Below are 17,127 nucleotides of genomic sequence, written 5' to 3'. Positions count from 1 at the left end.
AATAGTAACATCTAAAAAAATAAATATAAAAGAAATCTCTCCCTTTATCTCATAAAATCAAACACTATTCATGGGTTTCTACCAATAGGTAAAATAGAGGTTAGTTTGGGGCCACACCAAATAGGCATCATCTGTTCTTTTCTTTACTCCTAAGGCAAGGTTTGCATCTGCTGTAGAGCTCTGTTCAGGGTGCTTTGTTGCAGGATCTGTTTAAACGGTAGAACCTGAGCGGACAAAAAAAAAACCCCACTGGAAACATTATCTGCTTAAATCCTTCTCAGTTAAATGAAAACCCGACGGACCCGATTAAAGTCAATGAGATCTGTTCGGATCCATTGATGTGGGTTGTGCAACGAGCAGTGCGGTTCTGTTTTACTGCAGGGAATCCAAATGGAGCCTCCCACAGGGGTGTGAATGAGGCCTAAGCAATTTATGGTTACCTGAAAAACTGTAAAATGGCATGTAATGCTGGTGAATTGAACATATCACCAGATTATGGATGCATTAGCATTCATAGGTCATCTGTGGGATGCTCCAATATAAAGGAACCTTTCCCCCATACACAGGGCTGCCTTGCTACTTTGCATGACGTTGAACTTGAACTTCACAAAGGAATATATAAAATAACTACACTAAAAGAAAGAAATTGTGGAGCAGCTCACAGAGTCCAAGGTAGATAATCTGGCTTTTCACATCGCGGTCAGGCCGCAGGAGGACAGGGAGGCTGAGATGGTAAGGGGGGAATCTGACGTCGGGCCACAGCCGTATCGCACCCTTCGGTTCTTTGTGAGGCCCCTATGACGACCCGTCAGGGTCATCATAGGGGCCTGACGAAGCACCGAAGGGTGCGATACGGCTGTGGCCCGACGTCTTGATTCCCCCCGTACCATCTCAGCCTCCCTGTCCTCCTGCTGCCTGACCGCGATGTGAAAAGCCAGATTATCTACCTTGGACTCGGTGAGCTGCTCCACAATTTCTTTCTTTTAGTGTAGTTATTTGCCTGCTTTGTGCGTGTAGCACCACCTGCATTGATCCATGGACTTTTTGTATTTGGCTATCAGCCTGCATATTTGTTTGTTAACATAGATTATATGGAAAGTATAATAGCAGTTCCGGAATCTTTTCTTTTATTGTGGTTAGGAATATATAAAATACATGTGTTTGCTTGATGAATTTCAGAATTCACATGCTACAGTAAGCAACAAGTAAAATCTTCTTTCCTGATATCAAGTGTGTTGGTTTAACTCACTAAAAGTTTTTTTTTTTAGCCTATTGCATGTTGATAAACCTTAACTGGACTTCCTAGTGGGTTTCGCAGGCCTTTCTCAATAATCTCCCACCACAGTGTGTTACTCCATTTAGAAAAGTAACCTGACAGTATGACCGCTGTGGCCAATGGCTGTGTAAGATCAGACCACTGCAAGTTACAGTCACAGCTATAAACCAACACACCGTGTATTAATAGATATTGAAGATGCCTTTGTGGGCTACAGGGCCCAGACTGCTGCATTGAGCATCGCTATTTGTTTGCGCTACTTAACCCCTTTATGCTGGATCAGTTTTTACACCGAACTTCTACCTGAGCCAAAAAAACAGCTCACATCTGAAAATGGAGCATGTAGACATTTTTGTATTATAAATATAAGTGCTGTTTTTGAGAGTAGTTTTCAAATAAAATCTACACAATGTTGCCAGATTGACCGTTTAGGGCTAGTTCACACTGGAAAATTCAGGCGGAATCTGCTAGGCATTTGATGTGGATTCCACTTTTGAATGAGAGTCCTAAAGTAATTTCTGCTTGGAAGTTTTTGATTTGACATGTGTATTCTTCTTTCGGAATCTGCATTTAAATGGGCACTGTCAGATACGAAAACTTTTGATATGTTGTAAAACTTGCAAAACCAATAGGTTTGCAATTGCTTTCATTAGAAAATTTTCCGTATCTCATACTGAAAAAGCCAGTCATACAACTGCCCCCTGTCTGCTTGGACACATACTAGTCCTGCTGTGTCCATGCATCATCACCTATGTCATGGACACACTTCCTTGATTGACAGCTGTGAGCGCAGGGCTCACAGCTGGAGGAAAAATCCTCCCACTGTCAGCTTGTGTCCCGCTACTGTCAGTGAAGACAAGCTGGGAGTTGTAGTTTTGCTAATGCTAGGGGAGATGTGAGCAGACAGCATACTGAGGGAGGGGGCGGAGACCTGTACAGTGAGGCCACGCCCCTCCCTTTGAGAGGAATTCAGACTAGTGAGCTAAATTAAAAGTGTAATAAAAAAATAAACAAAGGTGCTAGACACATAAAAATTTGATGTACATGGTCAGGATTAGGTACCGAGTGATATATTGAAAATAATGTTTTTTATGTTCGATCTGACGGGTACGCTTTAAAGTCCCATGATTTTCTGCACAAAATTCTGATTAAAATTCTACGGCAATTCTGCTTCATTTTACCATGAAGCAAAAGAGGATTTCTGCAAGGAATTTTCATTCCTTGGTTTGATCATACCTTTAGAGTATTTACTAGTGTTTATCTGACCTTTTGGAGTTTCTTTAAGGTCTTTGAGAACCGCTGTCCACTACTTACTTTTTCACTTATTGATTTTTTTTTATTTGTCAGAATGGAAACTTTCCATGTGGTTGTAGAAAAGCTTCTTAAGGAATTTAAAGCCCTACTCCAACACAGCCCATCTCCTATTGGCAGTACCAGGATGTTGCAGCTCATGGCTATCAATATGTTTGCTGGGAATAATTGCCAGATCAAAGGTATGAAAAATGTCTATATGGACTGTATTTTTTATTATAGCACAAAATTACAAAAATATAATATAGATTTTTAGTGAATTTTATGCCTTATTGGTTTTAGACTCGAACCCTCCTGTAGAAGGATCAACATATTTTATTGACAAATATTATTGACACAGTGGTTAATGTAGGCGACTTATTCACTATACTGTAACATCAGTTTAAGCCTTCCATTGGAGGTAGACATTGGTCAATACACCAGCATACATCTCTTATGCAATATGAACAAAGCCTTAGACTGGGATGACACACATTATTTTGGTCAGTTTTTCTTTACCAAAACTTAGAGTGGAACCGACAAAAAATAAAAGTATAGTGTAAAGATTTGGATCTGTTTTGGACCCACTCCTGGTTTGGGCTAAAATACCAAAATACTGATAATTGTCAACACAACCTTACACTTCATTTTGTCCATTCGGTGTATGAGAATAGAAAGGAAGGGAAAGCAAACACACTAAAGACAGTGCAGAGGGTTGAGAGCATACACGTCTACCTTATGACTGTACAGCAGGTTGACATAACCTAGGACATCCCATCAAAATAGAGTGCCCCACTGACCATACATTGGGAAACATACGGAAACAATAGATTAGTTATACTACTTCTGAATCCATTTCTATTTATGGCTAAAAAAAAGTTGCACGGTAAACTTAACGTAAATCCAGCTTTATAGCTTTTGTTATATTAAAAGGGTTATTGCAATCTTCCAATCTTATGGCCTTTTTGATTTAATCTTGGGGTACAACGGACCCCTGTTCTTCTGACTGTTTGGAGGTTGGACCCCCATGAATGATCTGATACTTACTTATTACTTATCTTGTGGATAGTTGATCTGTTTTTTTTAATCTTGATGTTATTATAACTTCATTAAGGCAAGTCCTTCCTTGGTATGTAATTCAATGGCATATAATAGTGTCCTCACCACTATATAGTTGACATGTTGATCAGACATATGAAAAGTTGTTGATCGCATCGGTTCTCACTCCAGAGACTGGCTGCAATTGTGATCTTTTAGCTGGGGATGCAGACGGTTTTGTGCACCCCTCCCGGCAGGCCAAGAGATCCGCACATTTACCTACATAGACTTATATGCAGTAAGTGACAGAGCAGGTTCACACTTATGAGGCTCCTTTTGGAAAACTTCCGACCGGAGCTTCCAACTGCGGCCAGCACTGACTGAATCCGTTGCCACTAGGACCACGCAGACATTTACTTCCCCATAGACAGCAATGGGTGCATCACGTGAACTGTTAAGTCGCCAACTCTTTCTGATCTGCTGAGGTTTCACATACCATGCTGGGAATCTAAATTCTGTAGCCCATAAGCTAGGTATACGGGACCTCACTGGAGCATAAAGAGTTTTAAAGGGGTACTCTGGTGGAAAACATATATTTTTTTCTAATCAACTGGTTCCAAAAAGTTATACAGATTTGTAAATTACTTCAAAAATCTTAATCCTTCCACTTTCCTTCCAGTTGCTGTAGGGGAAGTTGTGAAGTTATTTTCTGTCTGACCACAGTGCTCTCTGCTGACACCTCTGTCCATGTCAGGAACTGTCCAGAACAGGAGCAAATCCCCATAGCACATCTCTCCTTCCTTGGACAGTTCCTGACATGGACAGAGGTGTCAGAGAGCAATGTGGTCTGACAGAAAAGAACTACACAATTTCCTGTGGAGCATACAGCAGCTAAGTACTGGAAGGATTAAGATTTTGGCACTTAATAATCTACATAATATATAATAATTGGCTGCTGGATGTCCTCCCCTTCCTGTGTAGTTGTAGTGTTCAGGATCGCAATGGAGTAAATTCTGTCCTCCCTGCAGATATTTACAGTACTGTACTGTATGTAATGTCACACATCACATACAGTACACACAATACACCCCATACATCAATGTTTCCCAACCAGTGTGCATCCAGCAGTTGAAAAACTACAACTCAAACAGTCAATGCTACATGCTCAGACAGTCAATGGCTTTACAGGCATGCTGGGAGTTGTAGTTATGCAACTGGAGGCACACTGGTTTGTTAAACACTCCCCATACACTCAACATACAATGGTCGTCCCGGAACCAATTTCCAGTTTTTCATAGAGATATGTACTCTACACACAATGGTCTCGGGGCTCCAGAACCAATTACCAGTTTCCCATAGGCATATGTACTCAACATACAATGGTTTCAACATACAATGGTCCTCCTGGAACCAAGTAATACACACACACATAAAAATATATATATATATATATAATATATTTGTGTGTATGTGTATATATATTTTTATTTTTTCTCTTTAAAATGTTTTAATATGCTACGGAGACTAAGAGCAGAATGGCTTTAGTGAGAGCTAGCATTCCTATGTGTCAGCGGTTCAGTCAGTGAGTAATGCAGTTTAAGGGATGGATGTCTTCCTACCAGTATTAGACATGGGTGCTGGCACAGTACTGTGGAATCTAGACTTGCTGTGTGGCACAGAAAAGGAATTCCGCCACTGCAGGCTAATTTTTCTTCACTTTCTTACACTGGAGTTCCTGCTGTTAGCAAGGCTGAAATGAGACTCTAATGCTGAGAGATTTAGGAGTTCGGCATAATAGGCGTATAATCCTCTACGCATGCACCAACACGTGTGTGAATGATAATGTTACTGGAGCAGCCGGTCCCAGTAGCCAAAGTGCTTAGCTCTTATGTGCAGTATCGTGCTGAATACTGTTCACACATAATACAAGTGGCTTGGATTCTCTTAGATATGTTTCTTATTAATCCTGAAGCATTCTGGGGGGTCTCATCTACTAGTCAGACTAGAGATCGATAGATATGTGCACATATAATCTGCAATTATAATTCAATAATATTATTATTATTAATAATATACGTTTAATGGATAAAACGACACAAATCTCATCCACTTGCTGCGGACATTTAATGCTCTAAAACGTGATAATGCGGTGACTTATCAAATCTACTGCACGCTCATTCTGTTGCAGTTTTGATGTCAATGTCGCTACTTTCACTAAGTTTATTGCAAATTTTCTTTAGAATGTTGCTGCCCATGTGGAAATAGTGCTACTCTAGAGTAGTGTTTCCCAACCAGTGTTCCTCCAGATGTTGAAAAACTACAACTTCCAGCATGCCCGGACAGCCTTTGGCTGTCCGGGCATGCTGGGAGTTGTAGTTTTGCAACAGCTGGAAGAACACTGTTTGGGAAACACTGCTGTAGTGATTACAGTATTTCGGGCGCTCACAGTAGTGGGATACACTGTGATCAGGTTAGTCTTGGGAGGGTGCACTTTTAGCATTAGAGGATTGTCAAAGGTGGGCAACCCCTTTAAAACGTCACATGACTTCTAAATAAAACTGTACCCATTTTGTAGTTTTGAATCCTATGAGCATATTCATACTTTTTTTAAAAAAAATTTTTTAACATTACTTCCACTTCCCTGTCCTTTTTATTTTGCCAAACTCCTGCATCTGTAAAATTTTTAGCACTTTTGTACTTTCCATCCAGATAATTTTGGATGGAAATAAATTTTCTATGAGTCAAGATTTAATTTTTATTTATTTATTTATTTTACAGAAGAATTCTGTACTTTTAGTGTAGAAGATGTTGCTGCCAGATATACTATAGAACAGTTTGTTTTGGTGAATAGCCATTACCTCTATACAGATATAGCGTTGTAGCTCCTCCCCATTTTCTCTCTATAAGTTTGATTTGGTGTATGTTACTACTATAGAGAAAAAAAAAGACATGACCCACATCCACATGTTATACACTTTATTTTTTTTTCTCAGCAAAAAAACTAACAAAAAACACCTCGTTCAAGTAGGTCTATAACGAAGGCCCATCTTCACATGGACGTTGTGCCCTGTCGGCAAACGTCAGTCAGGCACTTTTCTTTTTTGGTGTGCCTTAACTGACGTTAATTTTGACGGGGCACAATGGGAAACAATGGGTCCCGACAGATCCCATTTACTGTTATGGGGGCCGTCGGGCGCTGGTGTTTAACAGAGTAGCGGGAGGAAAAAATGTTGCATGATGTATATTTTTCTCCGGTTTTTCTTCCCAGGTTCCCAGACGGACGTCACACTGCCAATTCACAATGTATAGTAAGCTTATGAGGTGAGGGGTGATCACATACCTGTTTATAGCTTGATGATCAGCACCACCGCCCACATACTTACTACAGCACTGACTACATGCCCCATACATAAAATATGCACGTCCTATCCCAGCACACATTACACAGACCACATTATAATCAAGGAGGGCTGATCGTCATTCTATAAATGTATAAATGTAATCAAGCGAACTATAGGTTACATTATCTCTACACTGCACAGGTCCTCTTTAGGCCATGTTCACATGGCTGAAAATGTGCATAATGTCAGTCCAGAAAACACGGGCAGACATTCCGCACGTTTCCATGTTCTGCCAGCACTAGCACTGTTTGGAAATGTGCCGGTAATGCGTTTCCGAGCAGAATCTGTAGAAACAATGAACAGCCTTATTATTTCTGCAGACGCCAGAATCGAGATTCCCGTGGCAGATGTGTCCGCCGTGGAAATCCCACTGTGTGCACGGCGCAGCAGTGTTCCATTGAAATCAATGGGACTTTGCTGCAGCAAATTTCTTAGTGTAATATTTCTGTGAAATTCTGCCGTGTGAACGTGGCCTTGAAAATCGTAATGCAGTGCAGTGGCAGACACTGCTGCAACACCAGATCCCAAAGAGGGAGCAACCCAGTCGTCCAGCAACCCCACTGCTACCAGAGTAACATCCCCCTCGACTCTGGGCTGTATCGTTCATAAGCTACTCTCAGGCTGCTTGCTGGCAGCACATAGAAAGTTAAACTTTTGAGATCTGTTCACATGGGGTGAGTTATGTGGCAGCCATTGTTGCTGCAGTCCTGTGATTGTTGGATGATGTTGCCCAGAGTCGTGGGCTTAGCGTGGCAGGAAGTGGGTTGCCAGTCTACTGGGCCACAACACCATGTCGGCAATGGGGGCATGAACAAGTGTAGCCCACTGCCTTTTAGGTTAGGAGCTCTCTTGAATGATGTGGCCCGTTAAGTTGCAAGTGGGTTTGATCAAAATGTATGCCAACAACCTGATTGTTTATTAATTTTTTTCAAATTTTGCTGAGGGTAGTAGATAAGTGTATAATGTGGATATGTGGCCAGGTGTTTTTATTTTCAGAACATTTGTAATTTAGAATTGCACTAGGAGAAGGCCCTGTCAGATTGAGATAGCAAAGCCCATGTAACCATAGGAGCTTCTGTTGGAGTAACCATTTTTGACTAGGAGCAATTGCTCTATAATAATAGTGAGTTATAAATAAGATTTAGGGTACGTTCACACGTATGCAGATTTGATGCACAGGATTTTCTGCTGCAGATTTCAATGTAAACTAAATGACTGAGCACAACTTCTAATCTGCAGTAACAAATCCTGTGCATCAAATCTGCTCAGGATCCTGTACGTGTGAATGTACCCTTAGGGTACGTTCACACGCGTGGATTTACAGCGTATTTTACGCTGCAGATCCGCTGATGAAGGCCCGCTCTATGCTGTCTTTACATGTGCCTGCTCGTAGTGGCAATACGCCGGTACCAGCAGGCACACTGCAATGTGCGAGTCGCAGTATACTCTCACGTCGCGGGAGCTCTCTGCCTAGCTCAGAGCAGGGAGAGTGGCCGCGATGTGCGAGTACGCCGCGCACATCGCTGCAGTGTGTCTGCTGGTAGCGGCGTATTGCCACTACGAGCAGGCACATGTAAAGCCAGCATAGAGCAGGGCCTTCAGCAGATCCGCAGCTAAATACGCTGCGAAAATCCGTGCGTGTGAACGTAGCCTTAATGTGAAAAATGTGAAGTGAAATCCACCATGGATTTTTTTTTTTTTTACTTATGTCTTATAGTGTGTATTAAAACCCTTTAGGCTTTCATCTTTAAGTTAGGAACCAATATTTTTTTTTTTTTACTTTAAGATTTTGCAGATGGAGATTTCACATCTCCCTTTTAATAAGTGTTTCATTGTTGCTCACAACCAGTTAGCGTGTATACGATCTGAAGGGGAATTCCCACATACTTGTGTATAAGCTGCTTTTTATTTCACCAAATCTGCTGATGCATTCATCTTTAGAAGTAAAATGAAAAAAATAAATATATATTCCCAATTTCGTCACCCTTCTTGTAATTTTATCAGGAATTTTATGGCTGGCCAGTCACGAGTTTGGAATTAAAGAAATATTCTTACAAATTCTGGCATATCAGAGGATATGCTATGAAAGATAGATGCTAGTTCCACCTCTGGGAAATGCACCTCAAGACTGAATGCTGCCGGCCTGCTTACAGCAACTGGAGACTAAAGAACAGCTGACAGGGCTGTTTTACACAGGTTACTTACCTTCTACAGCTTAGGAGGGATTTGTATCTATCAGGCCTTTATGGCATATCCTGACCCAGATAGAAATACCCTTTTTAATACCTTAGTCAGTATCATAGGTGACTATTTTATTTTTTCCTACCTCTTACTCTTAGGCTACTTTTTTAAAGGGGGTATTCCAATGGAAAACAATTTTTTTAAGTCAACTGGTGCCAGAAAGTTAAACAGATTTGTGAATTCCTTCTATTTATTTAAAAATCTTAATCCTTCCTGTACTTATCAGCGGCTGAATGTTTTACAGGAAGTTTCTTTTCTTTTTGAATTTCTTTTCTGTCGGACCACTGTGCTCTGCTGACACCTCTGTCCATGTCGAGAACTGTCCAGAGCTGGAAAGGTTTGCTATGGAGATTTGCTTCTGCTCTGGACAGTTCCTGACATGGACAGAGGTGTCAGCAGAGAGCACTGTGGTCAGATAGAAAATAACTATACAGCTTCCTGTGGAGCATACAGCATCTTATAAGTACTGGAAGGATTTAGATTTTTAAATCTAAGTAATTTACAAATCTACTTTAACTTTCTGGCACCAGTGGATTTAAAAAAAATAAAAATCCACCTGAGATTTGTGATCTGTGACTACAGCTCAAGAAGCATACACATAAGAATAAAGTTGGCCAAACATTCTGATTTCTGCAGGATCAGCAAATGATCTAATGTGTATGGAGGGCTCCCGCCTATTCTCTACATACATGTGTGTGTCGTATTTGGGGGAAAAAATAGCAGTGTGTCGAAAAGGCCTGAGGTCTGAGATCTACCTTCTTTATCTTTATTATATCCTGTAGCTCGGCTTTCTCCGATTGGCTGCTTTGTATAATACAAGTCATTTCAGACTTAGCACAAAGTCTGTGCATTAAGAGCTACTTTCCAGCAAGGGCAGCATAATAATAAAATACAGATACTAAACCACCAGTGAGAAAAAGATTAAAATCTTGTAATTGTTTCAAATACTGAGAGGAATGAGTATTAATGAGAACAATCGCTTTAATCTTTTTGTTTTATTTTCGCTGATGTTTTAACCTATGGGAACCTGTAACTAGGGTAGGTTCTTGTAGATTTTTGTCAATCTGTATAATAATCCATTATATTTTAACTAATAGAGTTCTGGGAAAGCTTTTCTTATAACTCGATGCTAGTCTCTTTGCAAAGACTATATTTTCAGGAATTTCCCAGTTTATCTAGGATTTCTGCTGCTGTTGTCCAATATAGCTTTTAAAGTTATTTTCATATTAAAGAGGACCTATATTTGCATGATGAGCAATTCCCCAGTATGCAGTTGTGCTTAAAAATTTGCATGCCCTGGCAGAAATAATGTCATTTTTGGGATTGATTTAGAAAATGACTTATACTACAAAGAAAAAAAAAAACCTTTTATTTAACCATTTAAGGACACAGCTCATTTTGCCCTTAGAGCACAGCAAATTTCCTTTTTTTGGTTTTCATTTTTTCCTCCATACCTCTTATCCTCTTTTCGCTATAAGACGTATGTACACGTCCCAGCATCCGTCACATTCGCGCGCAGGGACGTATGCATATGCCCTAGCGATCTCCTGCACTGCCGCTGGCAGCGCAGGAGATCAGCGGCAGGACCCGGCTGTCAATCAATCAATCCTGATCACGGCTCCCCCTGGTCACAAATGGCGCCGCCGCGATACGTTGGTTACTATGTCAACAGGAGGCATGATCATGGCCTCCTGTCTGCTTGCTACGGAAGCGTGTAAGCCAGAGGCTGGATCTCACAGGCTGTATCTCACAGGCTGTAGTGTGTGTTCAGCTCATCAGGTCATACTGTGCTGCAGTACAACTGTATTATAGTATAACCTGTGAAAAATAAAATAAGGTTGTTCAATACATGTATAAAATATAAAAGAAAAAAGTGTATAAGAAAAAAAGGCAACATTTGCCAATTTTGGTACAAATAGCAGAATAAAATGATTAAAAGGTAGCAGCAATGATACCAATAAAAAGTACAGCTCATACTGCAATAAGCCCTAACTCAATGGCATCGGACGAAAAAAAAAAAGTTACAACTGTTGGAAAAATGTCAGGAAAAGGATTTTGCTTAGAAAAGGAAAAACAACAATGAAAGCTATATAAAAGGGATATCGCCATATTTGTACTGACCCACAGAATAAATATAACCTCACTTTAAAAAAAATAGCATTTTCCAGTTTTTCACAATATTTTGGCGTTTTTCACAAAAACATGCTGCATTTGTCAGCAAAAATGCACCACTTATATAAGGTACAATACGTCGCGAAAAAAACTCTCAGAATCGCTCTGCTCAAATAAAAAGAAAAAAATCCTGGTCTTTTTAAGGTAAATGAGTAAGTCCTTAAGGGGTTAAGAGACATAACTTCACAAATCCATATGAGCGCTTGTCAATTGTAGTATTGACATTTTTAAATTTTTCCATAAAATTCCATTCATGGTGCAACCCAAAAAATATTCTGTGTGTGGGAAAATTTTGAAAAGAAAACCGCAATTTAGCTCCTTTTCAGGGGTTTTCGTTTTTACGCAGTGCACTTCACGGTAAAAATGGCATGTTATCTCTCTTCTGTGGTTAGGTTTAAATAAAATACTCCACATGTTTACATAGCTTTTCTATTATTGTGCTACTTATAAAAAAAAATCTAACTTTTTTCATTTATTTTTTATTTTACATTCGGTTTGTATTTTTTTGTACTTATTGTATAAATAGTGCACAATACATAGGTGAAAAAAATATCATGGGTAAAAACACACAAGGATCTGGTTGAATCAAGAATTGCTTCACAGTCAAATATGCCAACATAACAAATCAATCAAATAAGCAATAAAGATGCGGTGGGGGCGGTGCGGGGGGCATTATCGGCTTATTGGCAAGGTAATTGCCGATACCGATAATGCCCAAAATCGTGATTATCGGCCGATAATATCGGCCATACCGATAATCGGTCGATCCCTATTTCTGACCCCGCAGAAGCCCCCAGGAAAGGCAGGGGGAGAGAGGCCGTCGCTGCCTGCTTCTCTCCCCCCTGCCTTTCCTGGGGTCTAGAGCCCTGCTGCCGCTCTCCCCCTGGCTATTGGCGCTGCTGCCCCATTGCCTCCCCCATCCCCGGTTTTATAATTACCTGTTGCCGGGGTCGGGTCCGCGCTGCTTCTTGCTCTGGTCTGGCGTCTCCTTTGTCGTTGCTATGCGCTGCGAGGCGCAATGAAGAGTGATTTATTCAACGCGACGTCATTCGTCATTGCGCTGTGCAGCGTATAGCAACGGCGCAGGAGACCGGCACCGGAGCTAGAAGCAGTGCGGACCCGACCCCGGCAACAGGTAATTATAAAACCAGGGATGGGGCAGTGGCGCCGGCAGTCTCTGGACCCAAGGATAGGCAGGGACAGTGAATCGGGCAGCGACGGCAGGTCTCTGGACCTGTAAAGCCGCTGCAGTTCATTGATTTAAAGCGCCCGCTTTGGCGTATAACACGCAGATAGACTTTAGGCTAAAAATTTTAGCCTAAAAAATGCGTGTTATACGCCGATAAATACGGTACGTTCACGCCATTCCACATGGTTACTTTTTTGGGGGGGGGGGGGGGGGGGAATGGGAAACGGGCCAGGACCAGCACGGAGCAGGTGAGAGGACATCTGGCTGGCCTGTAAACAGAGTGGACCCCTGCAAGTAGTGTGATTGCGCACTTAGGGGTTAACAACAGAATTGTAAGGTCGCCATACACCGTTCTTGCCTGTAAGTGCATGGCTGCTGAAAGCAGCCGTTGCTTATGAGCTATGAAACAAGCACCGCTCCTGTGCTCACTTCATACAGTCTGAATGCCACTCTCGATGTAAATGTACATCCAAGTTCGTTAAAGTACCAGGACGTACATTTACATCCATTGTCCTTAAGGGACAGTTTGTCTTTGTGTCTATCTTCTGTATTTGGCTCGCAAATCCCCCTGTTTTGCTGGTCACTCATTCTGTCATCCTCTGCTCTGGAGGGGGTGTGTCCGAGTCAAACACTGAGCTTGCTTAACTCTCCTTAAAATCACTTCAACCCTGAGTCTGCTGTACTATGCTGGGTCTCGTCATACAAGCACTGCAGGCTGCTCTGTAACACCCTCCTCTCTGTTTTCATGCTGCAGTCTGATAGGACAGGAGTGACTCGTGCTAGTCCCACCCTCACGTCCTGGACTTTGTCCCAGCCTGTGCTTCAGCTGGGACAAAGATGATGTTGCAGGGGGACAGGATTATGTTCTTGATAGTAAACGAACCCCTAGTGATTTTTTTTTTTTGGCATGTTTTGCCAAAGTGTACAACATATAAAAAGTTTTTGAATCTGACAGTACCAAAATTTTATTTAGTGTTTGTGTATAAATTTTCAGTTAGGAACATTAAGCTTTTTGCAATAAGTTTGTTCGATCTCATTTGGATTCTCTGTACAGTCTAGATACTACTAAGCCATAGATAGCAACAAAGAACCAAGAAAAGATTTCACCACAACTGCCAGAAGAATAGTCTGTGATATAAAGGAAAACCCGCAGGTAACCCCCTCGAGAAATACAAGCTGCTCTGGGAATATAGTGTGGTTGCTTCAAGGGGCACAATACAACGATCCTTGAACAAAAATGAGCTGCATGGTTGAGTTGCCAGAAATAGGACCAACCCCTTTCTCCCCATCATCATCTGTTGGAGGACAGTCAGGAGGCCATCATACACCTTCATGTTGGCAGGGGATGGCTGAATTTTTACTAAGACTAAGGCATGTTATGGTCAAGGTAAAGAGGTGAATAAGTCACTGGCTTCCTGACAGCATTTTATCTCACATGGAGTAAATTGTAAAAATCCAACATTATCCTCCTTTTCCCCACAATCTGCCAGCAGTGGTGGGGTTGAGAGTTCTCCATATTCCATTCTTGGCTCGTTTGGACCACTTTTATAAAGGCTTCCATTATATAAGTGGTCCAAACCAGCCAAGAATGGAGTATGGAGGACTCTCAACCCCACCACTGATGGAAAATCGTGGGGAAAAGGATCATGTAGGATCTTACAATTTACTCCATGTGAGACCAGATGCTGTCACAAAGCCAATGGCTTATTTACCTCTTCACCTTAACCATTACATGCCTGAGCAGGTGACCTGAGTGCATCTTTATGGTGGTGTCAAGGGAATAATTGTTGGCTGTGCATTTTCTGCATATGTATGGTTAGCTTAGGATAGACCAGCTCTGATTGTCAGCTCATCAGTACTAGTGATTTCTTTGTCATCTTGTTGTGGAGCTTCAGATTATGGACATGCCTGGGTAATTCAATTTCTTCTTAACTGTAGTAAACCCTGTAGTTCTATCAAATCATAAATGACTGTGAACCTTTCCTCTTCTGTTTTACGGGGATGGGGAACTCAAGGGACTGGGTTTACCATTCTCTTGTCATGATTAGGCAGAAGCTTGAGGGCAACTTCCCTCTGGTCCTTATTTTTCCAGGTTTTAATCCTCAGACTGCCATGTGTAGAGTGTCTGTTTTACCTCTTCCTTAGCTTTAAATAGTTGGTGTTCTTACGGCTGCCTTGATCTGAACCGTGATACAGAACTGCTTTTAGTCACATGAATACCAGCGCTGGCATTCAGCTTAAAGCGAGAAAAAGCAGCTGCTCTCGTGATATTAGATGTTGTCTTCTCACAGCATCTATTCAGGTTTGAGAGATGGGCTCCAAATACCTCAGCCTATTCCCACTTGTTGCTGGAGTTAAAATATTTGGAAATTAACAGTGGATACATTGAAACATATGAAACCAATCTCTGTCTGTATGCCCTACTTGGGCACATATTGAGGGGCTTAACCCACTTTAAGCACAGTGTCAGGTTAGTGTGATGATTTTTCATTATTTTTTACCCTGTTGTTGTGGTGTTGATTTGTCACACTATTTGTCAAGCCCTAACCTGAATTACAAAACTCGCTGTAGACAACATTTTTAAAAAGTCTCTCAATTTGGCACGACGTGTTAAAAAAGTCACAGAAAAAGTGTAAAGGGAGAAATCATACAAAGTAGTCTAAAGTATATTTTCAAAAGTGTCCTAGTACCATATTTACCACATGCCCTGCAACATTTTAATAATTTTGTTGCATATACACATTACCACCACACAAATTAAAGGTGTAGAAAAAAAGTTAATTTTTTAATATAAAATAAAAGGGAGCTTGCATTATCATAAAGTTCCTTCCGTTTCTGAGATGTAAACACAAAGTATTATCATGCGGCACCCGACGTTACGCACACCGAGACTTAATCCAGGGCGTGCTTTAGTTCACGGAACGTAATTTGGTAATACTTGGTCCTTAATTTTTCATCATGCATAGGTCTTTACCATCCCTTTGATGCAATTTTTTGTACATGTTCTGTGACTACTATGTTCAGTATGGCATGTTTATGCATTTCCTGTCCTAAATCACTAGGCTGCAATACAGGCATGTATATTTTTATATTTCTGTTATTGTTTAAGATGTCATCGAAACCTTATGTAAAAGAATAATACATTTAAGAGCACATAAACATGATAGATAGATATATAGATATATATATGCGTGTGTGTGTGTGTGTGTGTATATGTATATGTGTGTATATATACATACACCCAAGAGGTGATGTGAGACAGCATCGAGAACCAACCTCCATGCATGTGAAACACCCAGGCTGCCAGCCCAGGATAAGTACAAGCAAAAGTCCAGAAATCACAGCACCGACAGGTCGAGGATCTTCATAAACCGGTTTCTTTATTACCCCAAAAAGTTACAACGTTTCGGCAATAGTAGCTTGATAAAGGCTACTATTGCCGAAACGTTGTAACTTTTTGGGGTAATAAAGAAACCAGGTTATGAAGATCCTCGACCTGTTGGTGCTGTGATTTCTGGACTTTTGCTTATATATATATATATATATATATATATATATATATATATATATATATATATATATATACACACACATATACAGGTTTCAAAATTCAAAAGGTTTCAAAATTATTAAATCTGGGCTCTAGGTATGCTTTTCTTTGATAGTTAAAGGGGTACTCCGGTGGAAAACTTTTCTTTATATGAACTGGTGCCAAAAAGTTAAACAGATTTGTAAATTACTTCTATTAAAAAATCTTAATCCTTGGAGGGTTGGGTGTCCCGGATGTGACGAAATACTACTGGGTGGCTCACCTTCGCCACCTAGTGGCTTGGTCCATGCACCATTCCTATAGTAGGTGGATGGAGTTGGAAAAGCTCTGATTAGCCCCGATACATCCCAACTCGCTCCTTTGGACGGTCCCCCTCCCTGCCCTGGATTACCTCTCTCGCTACTTCTGGACCTACTGCTTTCGCCGGTTCGCCCTTCTTTCCTCTTTCTCCCCCTTGCAATCTTTTCTTTATCACCCTGACTTCCCTCCTGGACTGACTTCAGACATGGTTAGGGTATGGGGCTCTCGTGGTGTTTTCTATTGGGCTGATGTGGTGGACCCCCGTTCCCTTCTCCCCTTTAGCCAGTTAGCTTCCAGGTGGGATCTCCCTTCCTCAGAGGAGACACCCTACATGCTGCTCCACAACTTTCTCTCCTCTAAATGGAGTTCTATGACTGTTTCTCTGCCTACTGGCTTTGAGCGGTTGTGTAGGGGTGGTCCTTTGACGAGGGGACTTCTCTCCAGTATCTACTCCTTCCTTCTCTCTCCTCTTGATGCCCCCCTCTCACCGCTATATAGGACGTTGGGAAGAGGCTCTCAATGTTACTATTACCCTTCCCCAATGGCAATGCATCTGGGAACGGGCTTCTAAAGCTTTTATCTGCACAGCATATAAAGAGACTCAATACGAAATGCTTATGGGATGGTACCACACTCCAGCCTTACTTAACAACAAGCTTAATCCTGCTAT

The 17,127-nt window shown here is 41.3% G+C and overlaps 2 protein-coding genes across 5 annotated transcripts in view; one reads left to right on the top strand and one right to left on the bottom strand.

Moving 5' to 3' along the window:
- SMG6 (SMG6 nonsense mediated mRNA decay factor) overlaps positions 1–17,127 on the top strand; it is a 260,985-nt gene that overhangs the window by 32,125 nt on the left and 211,733 nt on the right. For all 3 annotated transcript variants that reach the window (XM_056558716.1, XM_056558717.1, XM_056558718.1), the window contains one exon: positions 2,624–2,769. In XM_056558716.1, the coding sequence (XP_056414691.1) occupies positions 2,624–2,769 (146 nt within the window). The remainder of the gene's footprint in view (positions 1–2,623; positions 2,770–17,127) is intronic.
- The window catches only part of SRR (serine racemase), a 104,100-nt gene that overhangs the window by 65,542 nt on the left and 21,431 nt on the right, over positions 1–17,127 (bottom strand). The window lies entirely within an intron of this gene.

This window comes from Hyla sarda, chromosome 2 (genome assembly GCF_029499605.1).
Source record: "Hyla sarda isolate aHylSar1 chromosome 2, aHylSar1.hap1, whole genome shotgun sequence".
NCBI lineage: Eukaryota > Metazoa > Chordata > Amphibia > Anura > Hylidae > Hyla > Hyla sarda.
This window is presented reverse-complemented; position numbering and strand designations above follow the sequence as displayed.